This window comes from Drosophila yakuba, chromosome 2L (assembly GCF_016746365.2).
Source record: "Drosophila yakuba strain Tai18E2 chromosome 2L, Prin_Dyak_Tai18E2_2.1, whole genome shotgun sequence".
NCBI classification, from domain to species: Eukaryota; Metazoa; Arthropoda; class Insecta; order Diptera; family Drosophilidae; genus Drosophila; species Drosophila yakuba.
This window is the reverse complement of record NC_052527.2, coordinates 14,848,108-14,865,444: the sequence shown is the minus strand read 5'-3', so window position 1 is coordinate 14,865,444 and position 17,337 is coordinate 14,848,108. Positions and strand designations below refer to the sequence as shown.

The 17,337-nt window shown below is 45.3% G+C and overlaps 3 protein-coding genes and 1 long non-coding RNA gene across 6 annotated transcripts in view; 1 reads left to right on the top strand and 3 right to left on the bottom strand.

Annotated features, from left to right (window-relative positions):
• LOC6528252 (protein outspread) overlaps positions 1 to 17,337 on the top strand; it is an 81,204-nt gene that overhangs the window by 61,250 nt on the left and 2,617 nt on the right. For all 3 annotated transcript variants that reach the window (XM_002089269.4, XM_015198959.3, XM_039371499.2), the window contains 3 exons: positions 8,014 to 8,079; positions 8,649 to 9,225; positions 14,654 to 17,316. In XM_002089269.4, coding sequence (XP_002089305.1) covers positions 8,014 to 8,079; positions 8,649 to 9,225; positions 14,654 to 17,316 — 3,306 coding nt within the window. The remainder of the gene's footprint in view (positions 1 to 8,013; positions 8,080 to 8,648; positions 9,226 to 14,653; positions 17,317 to 17,337) is intronic.
• LOC6528254 (alcohol dehydrogenase-related 31 kDa protein) lies at positions 710 to 2,192 on the bottom strand. Its single transcript, XM_039371500.1, has 3 exons — positions 2,059 to 2,192; positions 1,153 to 1,557; positions 710 to 1,088 (listed from the first exon to the last, which is right to left on the bottom strand). Exons 1-3 carry the CDS (start codon positions 2,152 to 2,154, stop codon positions 771 to 773), a joined length of 819 nt encoding a protein of 272 aa, XP_039227434.1. The 5' UTR covers positions 2,155 to 2,192; the 3' UTR covers positions 710 to 770.
• LOC6528253 (alcohol dehydrogenase-like) lies at positions 2,309 to 4,199 on the bottom strand. Its single transcript, XM_002089270.4, has 4 exons — positions 4,054 to 4,199; positions 3,269 to 3,402; positions 2,800 to 3,204; positions 2,309 to 2,734 (listed from the first exon to the last, which is right to left on the bottom strand). The coding sequence occupies exons 2-4, from the start codon at positions 3,365 to 3,367 to the stop codon at positions 2,468 to 2,470; spliced, it is 771 nt and encodes a 256-aa protein (XP_002089306.1). The 5' UTR covers positions 3,368 to 3,402; positions 4,054 to 4,199; the 3' UTR covers positions 2,309 to 2,467.
• On the bottom strand, positions 7,020 to 7,972 carry LOC120320811. Its single transcript, XR_005560381.1, has 2 exons — positions 7,786 to 7,972; positions 7,020 to 7,715 (listed from the first exon to the last, which is right to left on the bottom strand). It is a non-coding gene; the product is annotated as an uncharacterized LOC120320811 (long non-coding RNA).

Sequence of the window (17,337 nt, the reverse complement as noted above, 5' to 3'; positions counted from 1 at the left end):
ATAGCTACACCGTGAGAAACTGACCCAGACAGAGGTAGATTCATTTATGCAACAAAAACAATATTGAAGACATTTTTATTAGATTGAAAATATAACAGCTTCAGTTACTCGTCCGTAAGCAGGCTCCTGCGATGCATTAGTAGCGAAAATAGCTAAATTAAGTTGTACGTACTTACATTTATCAGAATTTTTTCTCCTGGTGTAGCTGTAGGCTCTCAGTGCCAATATTCCTGGGCAATGTGTCGGCAGATTTGTTTGTTTTCGCATTCGATTCTCGGTCGTCCGATTGGGTTTCCTATGCCTGACTGGCTGGCTGACTGGCTGTCTGTGCGTTTGGAAATGTGCCAAAGTTCAATGCACGGCATTGCTCTGGCGAAATTTCGACATGCATTCGCATAGTTGAGATGCACTAGAGACGCTCTAGAAATGTGCACGAAACGCTACGAATATTGATGGTGAAAAGCCTTGGGTAGTTGGACTTGACTTTGCACTTACAATTTAGATCAAAGGTTGAAAGAACATATCAACGACTGATGCCAAAAAATCAGCATAGTAAATATTCCCACAACGGAACGGAATCATATAGAAAGTAATCCCAACCTCATAATTAAACACATCTAATTATAGCGCCTATCAAGATTCGCTGCATACTTTCGGGCACGCCGAATTTTGTCATTACTTTTCACACCCCATAGATGACCCATATCTATTATCATCGGAAAATGAATTGCCTACTTTTTGCGTAAAGCATTATTTTATTTGATTCGAATTTACTCTTGTTCCTCCTCATCATTGCTCTGCATATAGTGCAAGAACTGGTCGGCCATGTGCCAATACCAGTGCAATTTGATCAGCTCCAGTCCACCCTTATCCGCAATCCAAATCTGACCATTCTCAGATCTCTCGATGGCGTTGACAATGTTCTGACCACAAACAGATGTCGATTGGCAGGGAGCACGTCGCAGGCGGTCGGCAAAGGATTGTCCGTATTCCAAAAAGGCTTTTAGTTCCCGGTCCACAAAGACCCTTGTAGGACCACAACAAACCGCCATGACAGCGACTCCGTTTTGGGAATAGTAAAGGGGATCCTGAATTAAATAATTAAAAAATGTAGAGGTAGAGATATAGATATAGAGATTGCATGCAACTCACCGCTAGGCTTCTGGTAAATCCAATCACACCGAACTTGGATGCACTGTAGGCGCAGAAAACCGGCGAAGGGTCCAACCCAATGACCGAGGTAACATTCACAATTAGCCCACCAGATCCTCCCATTTGCCTGTCCATATAGGGTAGCACCGTGGCCACAGTGTTCATCATTCCAGTTAGATTTGTGTTGATGGTGGCGTCGATGTTATTTTCATCGCACAACGTGGCCCCATTGATCAGGACATCGATGTAGTCCATTTGGACCATCACTTCATCGAAGTACTTCTTCATTTCCTCCCTTGCCATGGTCACATCGTAGGTCCAGAAAAATATCTGGGTACTCGGCTTTATCGACTGCAGCTGAGCGATGGCTTGAGGATTTTCTGTACTCTGTAAAATGGCCAGTTTCTAAAGAGCAAAATTGTTAGGAAATTCTTTGGCTCGTAGTAAATACTAAATAGTAATTCCACTTTTCTCTGAATTTCCTGATAGAGAATACAAATCTTTACACATATTGCTTATCTGGCTGTTAGAAATAGACTTCATTGGTGGTTTAATATCGAATCTTCTATGAAAGCAGAAGATAAGTGAAAATTTTAAACGACAAAATGCTTATCATAAAAATGATAACCGCCTAAGTTGTAAGAATAATTTTTTGTTAGTTGTACACCTTTGAAAATTCGATATAGTGATGCATTTCTTTGAATATCAGTGCAAGCGAGCGAAAGTGCCAAGTCCTTCAACGAAATCTAAGCGAACCAGAAACATAAACTTAATTGTTGCTCAGCGCGAAACAAACATAAAAAACTCATTAACTTAATTAGTTTGGACAGCGACTGGCTGGACTAGTTTTGAGTTCGATCTGAGTAGAAACTGAACCCCAAAGCCGCCAACTTCCAGCTCACTCACCGCTATGTTCTTGGTCATGAGAACCTTGCTGGTCTCCAGTGCGATTCCTCCGCAATCCGCCACATAGCAGACATGCTTGCCCGTCAAATCGAACATTCTTTCTATCCGCTTTCCACGACTTCTGTTTTACGACTGATTGGCGAAGGAACTGGGCCTGCTCCGCCATGCCAGCCACTCCCACTTATCTATTTTAATTAATTTAGCCCCCTAGGCAGGCGGCTTATCACTATTTTGGATTTCTCAATTTTCATTTATTTTTCCATATTTTTATGGAGAGTTTTATTATCGAATTAGGGGAAGAATGTGAGTGTGCTTCGAATCAGCCTTATTGCCTTGCGTGAATATCTGGTGGTTCGCAGAACCCTATGAACTAATGTTATGTGTGGTGTTTCTTGGGAGTATCACTTCTTTAGATGCCGGAGTCCCAGTGCTTGGACCACTGGATGGCCTCCAGGGTGCCCAAGTCCAGTTTCCAGATGGCACCGTTCTGGTTCAGCTCGATGGCCTTCACAAAGTTCTGGGCGCAGGCCAACGAGGGCTGGGTGGGGTGAGCCAGGAGCTTCTCGGCCACCTGGGGCTCAACATCCAGCCAGGAGTTGAACTTGTGCACCAGGGTGGTGCGGGTGATGCCGGGGTTCACGGTGTAAGCGGTCACGCCGGTGATGGGGGCCAGTTTCTATTGAGGTGTCATTGAGGAAATTAGTTTTTTGAAAACTCCAGCGTTCCGCTCATTAAACTTACCGCCAGGGAGCTGGTGAAGTTGACCACGGCAGCCTTGGTGCCGGAGTAAACGGGCACCTGGTAGATGGCGTTGAATCCAGTCACGGATCCAATGTTGCAGATGATACCACCGGGTCCACCCTTGCGCTTGTCCCAGAAGTCCAGGATGGCCGTCGTGGTGTTCACCAGGCCGGTGTAGTTGACGGCGATGGTGCGCTCGATCTGGTGATCGTCCAGGATGCCAGCTCCGTTGATCAGGACATCGATGGTCTTCAGCTGGGCGAAGATGGTCTTCAGCAGCTTGGTGGTCTCGGCAATGGGCACGGTCACATCATAGGGGTAGAAGGTGACGGTCACCTTTGGATTGATTGCCTTCAGCTCGGCGATGGCAGCCGGGTTCTCAATGCGGTCGAGGATCACCAGGTTCTAGGATTGAGTAATCAAATTTAACCTCCATCCAAAATGGAGCCTGTGGGCATCGCATAGTTACCTTCAGGTCCCGCTTGACCAGCTCCTTGCTGGTGTCCAGACCAATGCCTCCCAGACCGGCCACGAAAACCACGTTCTTGTTGGTCAAGGTAAACGCCATGATGACTTCTTTTTGCTTGAGCAGGCTCTGTCGATCTGTTTCAATGGGAGGAGGGCTCCGTTAGTTGTTGGTTTCCAGTTCGTGTCGGCCCCGTATTTATAGGAAGATCTTTCCCGCAGAAGCTCCGGTTACGTAGAGCTTTTCTTTATCTACCGTTACGCGATCGCGGCCATGTACGCAAGCTGCTGCTCAGCCGGCGACGGCAGCGCTGCCTCGTTTATGGTTTATTTTTATTTTTCGGCACTCTCGGTTTGTTTTTGTTTGGAATATTGTGCCGGCAAAGCTTTTTCTATATTAGTATTCGGCTTGTATGTTTATAATTTATGCCCAACTATGCCTGATGCTTGGAAAATTACTGCTCGTCTGCACGCGCTCGCTTTTGAGATAGCTAACGAAGGCGAAGGCACGGCGCCGATTAACAGGGGCGGGTTATGTTAAAATTCCTATTTTTAGAAGTTAACTAACAGGTGATTTTCCAAGACGAATATTCGGCACAGGCACAGGCCTCCAAATTCTAATTTGATGCCAATTAATTGTGTTTGCTACTATTTGTGCAGGTTCTAATAAATTTAAATTGAATAAATTTAAGTTTAAAGTTTAAAAAATAGGAAGTTTATTATGTCCCTCCATTTAATACTTGTATTTTGTTGTTCGCACTTGCATAATCAATTCCTTTTCCTACTTACTTGATTAAATAAGAAAAATTTGAAGAGATGCAAGTACTCGCTAGCCGGTCTGCTGAACTGCAACTGACAACTGCACTGAGACAATAATCGACGACTTGGACTTTCACAGCTCCTTAAATACTGTTTTCTCGTGGGGGCGAGTGCAGTCGACGTCGACAGCGGCGGCAGCAGCGCCGTCCATATAATTTGTAATATGTAAAATGCAATAAAAATAGGCAAACGAGCGATCTGCAAACAAATGCCGGGTAAGAGCGCAATGGAAAATGGAACACCAGAATAAACACTGAGAAAAAATGCCTGTAATTATTACATAAAATGCATGAAAGCTTTACTAAAGTAATTTATTAAAATTTGTAAAAATCGACAATCACCATTAAAAATTTGCAAATTTACAAAATTTTGTGTAAACACTTTTGACATAATAACGGTTTTCCTAAAATCTTGGGTATATTTAATGTTCCGAGTGCCGTTATTTCTAGAGAAATTTTGTACAGTGCAAGACCCCGAGTCAGAATACTAAGAGCTTTGACCTTGTGAATGTCAAGCATAGCAAGGAGAAGTGTAGAAAGATCCGAGCTCGTGTTGTTGCTGCGGTCGCAATTGAACTTCGGCTTAATTTGCATACGTGTAATCTGGGACTGCGGGCCAGCGGGACGGGAAGGGGATGGGGTGCCCGTTGGAGGCAGCGTAGAATCAATCTAGAAAAGTTGGGAAGGCAAGCACAACACGCCCCCTAAAAGCAGCTCATTAGCAATCTCACTTGTCCGCAACAGGGACCAAGCCCACTTTGTGGCCGAGCCGGAGTAGCGGTTTCAAATGCAGCTAAGCTTAACCCATGCTCGCACAACAGATCACTATTTCTCAATTAAGTCTATCATACTAAAATGCATTAGTATTAGAATTTATTTTTATTTCGTATTTCTTATTTATTCCAAATGGTTATATAATAGCAATTGGTGTAGTATTGTAATATAATATAATAGCACAAATTTAAAATTTAAAAAAAATTCGAATAATAATATAATAAAAAATATAATATATTTAAAATATATAGTATATTATATTAGATTTATATAAACAAAGGATAATATAATAATAATAATTCCAACAATGTTTTATTACCTATATCTTATACTTAGTATTTTAAATTATTCCTTCATTTAAATTTCATTTAACGCTTGACCCAAACCATTAGAAGCTAATTGATTGTGTCCAAATAATTTCTTTTAATATGGTGTATTTAAGGCGTTAAATATGATGTGGGAGGAGGCTACTGCAAAGGCAATAGCACATACATATGTATGATGAGAAGAAAAGAGATAAGCATGCGGAAGAAATAAGCTTTCAATTTGCATAAAACTTAAACCTGTTTGTAGCTATAAACAAACTATATATGTATTTATTTATGTGAGCACACGAATTGTTGCACCTAATTGGAAAATATATGGGCTAAAATCTATACAGATATCAGGTCTTTGTGGCCAAGTACTCTGGCAGCTTAAAAATTCATAAAAGTTAAATCTATTTTTTGAATTTTTTTTAATAATATTATTATATTTGTTGTATTATTTTATTTTTGATAATCTTTTGGGGTCGCACTGAGCGTTATCACTAATCCGAATATGGTCACTTGGGTAATGCATGATTGGAAATTTTTGGCTCTTATTAAGATTTCCAGCTCCACATTTTCCCACAATCAATAGCTCATTTTCCCAATTGACCCACTAATCGAACGGGTTGCTCCCCTGCCTTGGCAACTGACCGCAAAGTAATATTAACAACATCGTACGACTGTTCGCGCCTCCAGACGTTCCAAACGTTAATTTAATATGGTCTGGCCTAGTCTGGCCTACAGTTTTGCTTATCAGCAAACGTGCCTAACGTCTTCTTGCTGCTTGGGGGAACCGAAACTGTTTTTATTGGGTACACTGATCAAAAATGATGGCATTCACGCGTGCGAATATTATGAATTGGTAAATAAGAAAATAAAGTCTGATTTGTTTTTCTTATTTCGTACCTACGTCAAGGAATTTATTTTTGGATTTATCTTAATTTTCTATAGTTGCGAAAGCTCTTCGTGATAACATTTCTTAAATTAATGTTTTGTTTTGGTGAAAGAACCAAAGCACTTAAAAAATTGAATCTAGCTACTTTAAAAATTGAAACTTGCTAATTAAAAATTGAAACTAGCTACTTTAAAAATTGAAACTTGCTAGCCAGGGTATTTAACCTACGCTCCAATCTTTAGGAATATTTGTTACACGCCCTGTACAGCGGACAGTGTGCGCCTTATCGGCTTGGCCCCCAAGTCATGCCGCCGGTGACATTCAACCTCTGGGGGGTAATGACGCCAGCGGCGTACCTGCCACAACCGATTTACACCAGCTCCCACACCAACACACCAACACACCAGCACACACCCATGCCCATCAGTATACATAGGTATCGGTACACGCTCGCCAGCATTGAGATGTCGTTTCGCGGACTGATTAGGGCGGTGGCATTGTCTTCCCGCTGCGAGTGTCTGTCTAGTGAGACGAAACTGGGGCTTCTAAACGGCGGGGTCTAAGCGGCTTACCTCTAGTGTGCTAGAGAATAATGTGGGAAATGCGAAGTGTAGAGGAGCGGAAAAGCGGAAAACGGGTGGTGAAAGGGTTTTAAGGGGCCAGGGGAACCCTAGCACACGTTCCGTTTATTTGGGGCGCGGCTTGCAGTGCATCTCGATGCAAACATAATCTAATTTACTATTCCACCGCCTGACCCATTTGACCATTTGACCCATTTGCCAATCTCTCGACAGCGAAAAGGAGGAAATCAACCTGGTTTGACGTAATTGAGTGCAGAGAATCTTTCCCGCGATCTGATCAGGTTTCCTGCACGCTTGACTTTGCTTTGGGGTTTGGGGTTTGGGAAACCGCAGAGCGACTGTCTCGTTTGATTTTCTGCTAAACGTAAACAATTATATATTTTATTCAAATGCAGGTTATTTTGTTTCGTATTTACCAAGTTATTGCAGATATGTATTTGTATATAGCTTATGATCGCCCAAAACCATGTTGTTACCTCTCACTTCGTTAGTTCCTACATTCACTCCATAGATTTGATTCCATATTTATGAATTCGATCGCAAAATAGCCAACGTGAATAAAGAATTACACAACATATAAAGAACTAGACCATAAACTAAAAATTGGTGCTGAAGCTTGATTATTCGCGTGCGAGCTGCCTTCTTCTCTGCCTTATAAATAATACGCTTGACACACCTCAGCACTCCCCGCACACTCTCCACTGAGGAGAAATCAACTGCGGGAAGGTGCAACGTGCAACTTGCAACTTGCAACTTGCATCTAGCAACTTGCAACGCAATGGGGCAACAGAATTCAACGTCATCTTCGCTGAAGGTTGAGCTTAATTTGCTTTGACTTTTAACAATTTGCATAAATATCAGACACACGTTGAGTCCTACACCCTTGTGGCTGTTGCACGTTTGTTATGATTCTGGCAACCAACAATAACAATGAAAATCAGATCCAGATTCCGATTCAGATTCAGATTCTTATTCAGATACAGATCCAGATCCAGATCCACACCGAATCAGTGCCAATGCAAAGGCGAAGGCGAAGGCGTTGGGGCTTGGTTGCCTTTCATGGGAATGACAACGTCTGAAAATTTATGAAAGAACGAATTATAAAGGAATTATGATTTCTGTCGGGGGCGTTGAACATTATTTACCTGCGATCTTGTCTTTCCTCACCATTTCTCGTCCCACCTTTCGTATTGCAAATTGCAAGCGACAATACAAATTTGTTTTAGAGTTCATCACTCTCATCGACCGATGGCTATAGACCTAGACTTACAACCAAGTGAAGATCAAATGATGGAAACTTGCGAATAGTTGGATGTTTGAGTACTCACATATTAGTGCTATTTAGTAATATTTTTCTTCTTTTTCGATTACAGCGCTGGCAAAGAAGATGGTTTGTTCTCTATGACGATGGCGAGCTGACGTACTCGGTTGATGATTATGTAAGTAATTGATTTGAAAATATTTTAAACAGTTTCAGTATCTATAGGTTATAATAATTTACCAACCATAAGCATAATTGCGATTTCGGTTTTAAATACCGCCTCGTTGGTTCTTCAGTGATAGCAAACAATAAAAAGATAAAACAACTTTCTGTTATGGGGTGGTCTGAAAATATATGATAACAGAGCTCGTAAAATATTATACAATCCCAAAAGAGCTTCTAATTATGGTGCTATGGCATTACTGTACCTTATCGGTAGAACCAATAAGTGTGCTGGCGGCCAAAACAATAATAAATGTACTTTTCCTTAACCAGGCGATTATTTATGAAGTGGGAGAATTAAAGTGGTTTCTTAATTGCCAGATTGATTTATTTTTAGTGACGTACTGAACAAGTAATAAGCTTAAATATAAAAGCTTCTTAAATAAAAAAGAAGGGTACATTTCTACGAAATATGCCGAGTTCAGCTTACTACCGATTAAGACTTAAGTTTGCTTCTAATTCGAAGTCACATTTAATCTTAAGAAACAACATTCTTACTCAATAACTAACATATCTTTCCTTTAGCCGGAAACCATACCGCAGGCGTGCGTGGACATGACCAAAGTGCTGGAGGTCACCGGCGCCGTGGAGGTGACAGGTCACCCCAACTCCATCGCCATAACCGCTCCCGAGCGCGTTACCTTTGTGAAGGGCACCAGTTCGGAGGAGTCCCAGTGGTGGCTCAACATCCTGGCTGCCTTTCCCAAGTCGAAGGGTCGCCATAAGAGAAGCGCCACCCTGCCCGGTGGTCAGGTGGTGGGCAGCCTACGCCAATCGAGCAACGGCGACCTCACCCTCTCCACCAAGTTGGGCAACCGGCACAGCTCCTATCACAAGGACACCCTCACGTCTTCCCAGTCGGCTGGCAATCTCTTGAGCAGCCTGGACCTGGGTCCCAGCTCCACGAAGACCGCCAGTTCGCCTCTGACCACCACGCAAACGGCTCTCGCCGATGATGAGGAGGACGACGGAGTGGAAACTGGCGAGGATGTGGACGAGGACGAGGAGGATGAGACGGCGGTGCCCAGGAAGTCCAAGACTGTCAGCATTGGGGGCCAGGACGAGAACAATCGCAATGCCGGCAACGAGATCACAAATCGGGGTAAGTTCTTTTAACTAATTTTTTAAAGGGGCGTAAAACATCTGTTGTGATGCTTAGGAAACTAACTTTGCGAAAAGCTGATAATTTATAACTTAGCAGAAACACAAACCTTAGAAAGCTTCTAGAAAGTGTTTGGTAATGAATTTTATTTGTTTAACTTGTATTTAAAAAATAAAAATGTATACACAGGACATGTTACATTGTGTGGTCTGTCAATAACAAATTTGGTTGAGTAGTAGTAATAACTCAAGTAATTTAGCAGCCAACTGTTTAATAAGTGGTTGTAGGGCCATTGCAGCATTTATCTTTATGCAATCCAGTTGATGAATATGACTTTTACTTTTTAATGAAAATGGCTGGCCAGCTTACTTATCTTTCGCTCTGTATTTTGAACCCTTTTCGCGAATTGTGTTCCGCTTGCCTTTCGTGGATGTGGAGGCACTGGGTTCGGTTGAGCTCGTATCGGCTGCTATAATTTTTATGATCATTTATGGCTTGCAGCAATCAAAATTATCAACCTGGGCCCAGACGGACAGCGAGTCCGGGGGACTGAGGCTGAGGGATTGCAGGAATATTCTATATTCGGTATATTCGGGGCAAGGAAGCAATGAAGGAGATGGTGATGGTGATGGTGATGGGGTGGGGGTCAGTGCGTGCAGCTAGTTAAAGCCGCAGCCACGAAATTAACCTTGAATTCACACACAAAGACAGGGACAATCGTGAAGCAGGGCTGACTGGCTGACTGGCTGGCTGACTGGAGAGGAATCCTCGCCACTACTTAAGATCGTATAATGGTAGGCTTCATAAATTTTCTTTAGATCCCAGCCAGACTCTCGAGTGGAGTTGGTCCGTTGTGAGGATCGCCTGGTTGGTGGGTCGGTAATTGCAGTTACTGTGAATGTTCTCACATACATTGCTGCAGGATACTTGTTCATGGAAAAATGATATTCACGCTTAAATTATAGTGTGTCTGCCCTCAGATCCGTTGTTGTGCCATCACGGATGGATCCAAAGAGGGTGGTGGTGGTGCTGGTGCTGGTGGTTGTGGACTGGACCAACTCCCCTCCTTGGTTGCAAATTCAAGGCTCAGCATCCGCATCAAATGGCATTATTCCGTTGATAAATCGCCAGTTAAAGACGTGAACCAGTTCGAATTGCATAGCCCACGAAATGGAAAGCGAAAATGTACCAAGCATCTTGACTGATTCAAGGGTTTATTGCTTATAGTGAACCCAGATCTGGAAATATTTGAATAAATGATGTATACCTTAAGAAACATAGATGGAGCTTAGTTAAAAGTGGAACGAATGCAACTCAAATGCTCTCCAAGCTTGCAAAATAGCTTTGTTCTGAATCGCTGCAACTATTCATTTTATTTACCCACTCAACTCGTAATAATAATGGTTCTGAAGAATGCATTTCATTATTGCACTTACCTGCGGAAAGTACCGCTTCTGGGGCCACTGCAATGGTCAGTTTTCACACTCACATTTGCCACCTTTTTCGATTAGCGATGCACCGTTGGCTAGTAATGGGTCTGGAAGTCTGGCGAGGCCGAGATCAGTTACCAGTTACCAGGTAGGACTCTAGGGCATTTCACTTGGGTGCTGACACAGACTAATTACATTCCATCAATAAGCAAAATTGTGCGGCAAATGAGGCAATTCATTGGACTAGGTTGGCTGGGCGAGCACTTTCTGAATGGGTGTTAGGATGCAGGATAGAGGGAAAAAGCTCTTAAAATGCACAACGACAAAGATTATAAACTGTCTACACCTAATAGCCGTCGGCAGGCCAATGTCAGGCCGAGGCCAGTTGAAATATTTTCCAAGTCAGCGCTACATGATAGCCCCTCTGGACATGAGTGCACCACCATGTGGCTTCCCTGGCCATGTGGCTGTGTCTCTCTGTAGGGACTTGTAATGGACAAAGTTCCACGGCAAAGTGAATAATTACAGTGCAAATAAATCTCGGGGTCTGGTGTGGAAAGGCTGCGCTCGGTGGATGGGATGGGTTTAGAAATTTCAGCAGACTCTTCGTAGAGGTGACGAAATTCAGCTTCACAGCTAACCGGCGATTAAACGCCCCAAAAAAACTAAAACCCCAGACAAAACCCAGGCCAACAATCAAATCATCAACCTAGGGCCCTTTGCAGCCAAACAAGTTTCCGCAGAAGTTTGCGTTTCACAAGAATTAAGTGCAAGATTGTATTACAATGACAAATTGTAAGAGACTAGGAGACGTGCAGAAGTAACTACTTATGATTGCAACAAAGTAGCTGCGCATTCCATTAATCTGATGCACTGAAAGAATGGGTTTTAAGGGCCAGAAATCGAAATTGGTTTCATACATTCTTGAAGTTTGTTTTTCACAGTGTGCTGCTGACATAGAACTTGCATTTGAACTATCTGCCGAGCGGTGTTATCGGTGGCTAACCTTCATACTATATCAATCGCTAATTACAGCCCTTTGCAACTTTGTAAAAGAGTCAAAGAGAGTTCCATTAGTTCTACCGCGAATTCATTATCTTTCTATTGAGCAGCCCCATTATGAGCCACACAGAAAAAGCATGTTAACAAACGTGGTTAGGTGGACGGACCCAGCTCCAGCTCAAGCTCAAGCTCCATTGAGGCCGGACAACTTCTGTGCAAATGCAAAATGACAGCAGTGGATGGGCCAGGAGGCGTCTCGGCAGCTAACGATGCAGGTTGTGCGATTTACGAGACTGCAGAACTGCACAACTGCAGAGCTCCAGAACTGGGAAGCTTTGAAACTCGAAAGGAGGAGAACCACCGGCAGTAGAAGCCACCATCACCTATAACCAATCAATATTCATAAGTGTAACGACTCGAAAGCAAAATTTATGCAACAAGCTGGGGTCCGGTCTGGCAGGGTTTTATATATACATGTATATGGTATTCTGTTTTTTTTTTTCATGGGGAGCCAGTTAGAAATTTTTCAAAGTCATCGTGTGAGGGGGCCCTCGGGCGGTGGGGCTGGTCTCCGACGGGCGGGAGCGATTCCAATCCAAAGGCAATTTTCGCTTTCGTTCGCCCAAAAGGCAGAGCCGGGCAGGTAAATCAACTTGCAATTTGATTATTTATTACGTCTGAGGCGGAGCTTCGTTGGCCAAGTATCGCGGAATATCGGGGATCGCGGTTTTGGGGGAGTTCAGGAGTTATTTGCAGGAAGCCCAGGCCATGATTGAGTGGGTTGTTCTGAGTGCGCTTAATTGTGGCCATAATTAATCAAATGCTGTTAATTAAAGAAGTGAATAAAAAGTCGCCAGCACAAACAATTCCGAAAATCTCAACTCCCCTCTCGATTCTCCCCGTTTAGATTGTCCCATCGTTTGAGTTCCTCAACTGAACCATAATCATAGGGCTTTGTGCATCAACAGCGGCATCAAGCCATGTATCCACTAGCCACGGTCACAGTCACAGCCCATGTATCTGCGAACACTGGTTTTATCAACTTAATTACACTTAGCACCTTACGCGCCTTCATTTCGTTCGCCCCACTGAAGCCTGTGTTCTCAGATTTGATCTTGAAACTTGAACTTGAAAGCGCGTAGTAAAAGCCACAATAAATATTAAATGGTGCAAAACACATCAAGGGCAGGCCTCGAAAGCGAAACAAAGAGCCACAGATAATAAAGCAGCAAGTGGGGATGGTTTTATGGTTCAGTTCGGCGGGGAATCAAGGAATCGAATAAAGGATGACCTGTAAGCCTGCACAAAGGTCCTTGTTTTGAACACAATTTAAGAAAATTATTTTTATTTGGTTACTACCCAGGGGTCTCTCCACAAACTTTATAGTTTTAAGTGTGCTCCTGAGATTGTAAATGTGATTTATTGCAAACGTATTGTTATATGAGTAATCACTAGAAAACTCTTTGGTGGTCAAGTGAGAAATGTTCCTTTGCATTGAAACTCGACCTTTTGGTACCTTGAACTTGATTCGTTCTTATATGCTCGAGAATCCCTGAAAGCAGCGTCGCAAGCATAATGAACCCCATTCAGGGAGTAAAGTACTATTGTCCTTCTGTCCTTTCCCGCGGATATGTGTAATATCATAAGCATTATAAATTCCATTGCTGACATAGTCCCGGCCCCAAACCCTAATCGACGAAGAGTCGCCAGGGCCACTTTGGTCAGCCTTTGCTTTTCTGCGATGGGCCGACAAGTCGACCAATTAAAGGCATACCCCGTGCCCATCGTCATCGTCATCACCATCACCATTGCTCCTTGGCGCTGTTAGCACAGTAACCTTGAACCTGCTCGGTGAGTCAGTCAGTCAGTGGCCAGCTCTGTTTCTGTCAGAGTTTTGAGCTGGATCTCCAGTACCCACATCCCGATGCTTTGGCATCCGTATCTGCAGCTGGAGTTCAGAGGCTGCTGGTCCACCTCCTTTCGCTTTTCGCAACAGCTCAATAATCAAGATAAACGCCGCTGGAGCAGCCGAAAAGCGACCAACCTGTTCGACTGACCGAATTGATGCGCTGAGTCTTCGAGGCTCGGGTTCAGTCCAGTGCTCAGACGCTCGACTTTATGGCCAGTCGGAAATTTGTATCATAATCATAATAAACCTAAATGTGGCGGCTGGCTGGAACAGGTCTAAATATATATTTTGTAATCACATATTTTATGGGACAACTCGGTGCTTGCCTCTCGTTCGTCTGCCTTGTACTTGATGGTTCGTCCTCCTCGACTTGTTTGGGTGTTAATAAAATTATGGCACTCTGCAGCGCTCTCGGGATCTCTTTCCTGGCCGGCCTGGCTTATCGCGATCCCTCGGATCCCCTTACAATACACCGTGTGCCCGTTTTAATAATTTTATTATATTTGCCCGCACATAACTTGGCTCTCTCTGCGCGTTTTACGGCCCTATGCTGAACATAAATATTGTTAGGGGTGGAGTGAATCCTCACTCCGAATCCTCAGTCCTTAGTCCTAAGTCCTCAATCCACCGTCCATCGTCCACGCGATCCCGTGTCTAAGTTAATTTCAGTCAATGGCATTGATATGGTTTGCTTAGCCAAGAGAGATACCCGACAGCCAGCCAAATGAAATTACCAACATGCTCATATTTCAAAGTATTTAATGAAGACGCTGAGCCAATTATGAGAAAAGAATGCGTAGATTGCTGGTTGGGCTTTGTTTTTGGCTATGCTCCATGGACAATTTATGATCCTTGATCACCGCCAAGCTCACATGCCGATAATTGCCTGGTTATCTGCATCAACGATCTTTCTTTATTCTTAGATGGTGGTTAATGGTGATTTTGGTTCATTGAATTAATAATACTAAACAGTGTTTGCTTTGATCGTTGGCGAAGAAGCTAAGCTAAAGATAATTTGACTTGTTTCCTAATTTCTTTAAATAATTATATCAAGGAAAATAATATTCTTCCTTTTATATTTTTTCAGTTTCGCAGCCCACAACATGCTTGCTGATCGAGGATATTCGACGTGATGAAAAGACGATCAAGGACATTGCCAACACCATCACGAATCTGAGTCAGCAGCAGAACAAACGGTGGTCCACGGCGGTGAACAATGCCTTGAACAACCAGCATCACTTCGGCCACCACGGCCAGTACCAAGTGACCTCCAGGGATGAGACGGACTTCCAGGTGTCCTCCAACAGCAGCAGCAGCACCAAACCCCAAAATCCAGCCAGCGAGCGACCGAAATCCCTACCCCTGGCATCCAACTCCACGCCTGCGATTGTTTCGGCCATAGTCAAGAAGATTCCCACGGTTATGGAGCAGGGTGACAAGACGAAACCCACTGCCAGGCTGCAACTGCACCTCAAGTCACCGAAACATTACCAGCACGAGAGGGGCGATCCCGATGGCGGATGCAATCTGGACGAGCTGTGCGTGAACTACATGGCCAAAACAGATGAGCTGCGATCGGTGGGCAAGGCGACAAGGGACAGTAAGTCATCCTCTGGTCAAGGCAAGCCTCCGGCTAAGGAGGAATCGCTGAACGCCAAGAAGGGTTGGCTTATGAAGCAGGACAATCGCACCGGTGAGTGGTCCAAGCACTGGTTCACCCTGAGTGGTGCGGCGCTCTTCTACTACAGAGATCCCCTGTGCGAGGAAAGAGGTGTCCTCGACGGCGTCCTGGATGTTAATAGTCTAACCAGCGTTGTAGCCGAACCTGCGGCAAGCAAGCAGCACGCTTTCCAACTGACTACTTGGGACAAACAGCGCTTGGTCTTGGCCAGCTTGTCGCCCAGTTCGAGAAATAGCTGGCTGGCTGTACTGAGAAGTGCCGCCGGATTGCCCCAACTAGACACACCCCCCAAGCAGACAGACATAGAGCAGGACTTTATCAAGGCTCAACTGCAACAGCCGTCGTCGAGTCCTGTCACTCCAGGCACCCCGGCAGGTCCACATTTCTCCTCGGACGAGGAGTACCGAACGGCTTCGGAAGGTGGCAGGCGGGATAGCCTGGACTGGGGCTCACCGTTGTCACCTTCGCCACCTGTTTTAAGAAGTTGCCTGCGCAACCGCAGCCTGGCCAGTTTGCACAAAAGGAGTCGCAGTTCGCCACCAAGCTCACGGCGCAGTACGGTGGACAGTGTGGCCAGTGATGAGTTGCCCCTCCTGGTAGTGCCCGAGGAAATGCAGCCAACCGATAGCAGGGAGCTGAAGCAACAATGCGACACCCTGCGGGCGGAGGCTTCACTGCGGGAGGCCCGCATGTCGGAGTTACTGGCGACCCTCCAAAGAACCGAACAGCAGTTGACCGCCCGGCTGCAGGAGCAGCAACAGCAGCTGAATAGCGAACTTACCCAGGCCAAGCAGAGTGCCTCCGATCTGATGCACAATCTGGGACTGCAGCTTACCGAGAGTCAGTGCCAGATCAAGCAGCTGGAGGACCGCCTGGCGCAGGGAATCGAGGAGAACGAAGGACTTTACAAGCGTTTGAGGGAGTTGCAGGCTCAGGATCAAAGTGGTGGTGCCACTCTCAGCAACCTGCAGCGTCACAAAATTAAGCGCATGGACTCACTGAGCGATCTAACCACCATCAGCGATATTGATCCCTACTGCCTGCAACGCGACTCCCTGGCCGAGGAGTACAATGAGCTGAGATCCCGCTTCGAGAAGGCCGTCAACGAAATTCGAGCCATGAAGCGGGAACTGAAGCAGTCGCAAAATCAGTACGATGCCTTGGAGCTGGCACAAGCTGCTCTGCAGCAGAAGCTGGAGAGGCGGCAGCACGAGGATGGAGCTCAACTGCAGCTGATGGCAGCCCGTATTCAGGATCTGACCCTGAAGTACAGCAGTTCGGAGCGTCAGGTGCGTGCTCTGAAGCAGAAGTTGGCCAAATCCGAGAGGAGGCGTTCGTTGTCCTTGAAGGGAAAAGAGCAACTGGAACTGAAACTAAGCGAGTTGCAACGCGAAACGGTGGAGAGACAGGAGGGTACGCCACCCGAATCCTCCAGCAGTGAATCCAGCAGCCAGTCACCACTGAATGCCCACCTCTTGCAGCGATTGCACAGCCTGGAGCACGTGCTCCTCGGCAGCAAGGAGCGCCTGGAGCAGAGTCTCACCCAATTGCAACAAATTCGCGCCGGCCAAAGAACCCGTCGCTCCGTCTCGCCCATGAACGATCGCAAAGATGGCCTCCGCCAGCTGGAAAGAGCTCTGGCCGAAACCTGCGTGATGGTCAGCGAGCAGATGGAGCTGACTTGCTTGCAGGACTCCTGTCACAAGTGCTGCGATCTGCGCCAGCGTGTGGAAAAGCTATCCGCCCTGCAGCAGCAAACCGAAACGGATTTGCAAAGGAGTGAGCAGCTGCTGGAGCAGCGGGAAAGTGACCTGGCCCAAGCTCTGGAAAAGTGTGCCAGCCAGGAGCAGGAACAGGAGCTGCTCCTGCAGCAGCGTCGCGAGCTGAGTGAGGAACTGGGAAGGCAGCAGGAGCGTTGTCGGCGACTGGAAAAGCGACTGGAGCTCCTCGAGCGGGAGCATGGCAAGCAACTGGAGTGCCTCAGGGAGGTCTACCACACCGAACACGCCAACGCAGCCGATGAGCAGAGCTTCCGAAAGCGGTACCAAACTGAGATCGAACAGCTGAGGGTGAGTTCCATCATATTTATA

Excerpts from the sequence above, each read along its gene's own strand:
- LOC6528254 (XM_039371500.1), bottom strand. The coding sequence starts at position 2,154 with ATGTTCGATTTGACGGGCAAGCATGTCTGCTATGTGGCGGATTGCGGA. Across the intron at positions 1,558-2,058 it reads TCATGACCAAGAACATAGCG|AAACTGGCCATTTTACAGAG; the intron begins GTGAGTGAGCTG and ends TTTGCTCTTTAG. Across the intron at positions 1,089-1,152 it reads GATTTACCAGAAGCCTAGCG|GATCCCCTTTACTATTCCCA; the intron begins GTGAGTTGCATG and ends TATTTAATTCAG.
- LOC6528253 (XM_002089270.4), bottom strand. The coding sequence starts at position 3,367 with ATGGCGTTTACCTTGACCAACAAGAACGTGGTTTTCGTGGCCGGTCTG. Across the intron at positions 3,205-3,268 it reads TGGTCAAGCGGGACCTGAAG|AACCTGGTGATCCTCGACCG; the intron begins GTAACTATGCGA and ends ACTCAATCCTAG. Across the intron at positions 2,735-2,799 it reads ACTTCACCAGCTCCCTGGCG|AAACTGGCCCCCATCACCGG; the intron begins GTAAGTTTAATG and ends ACACCTCAATAG.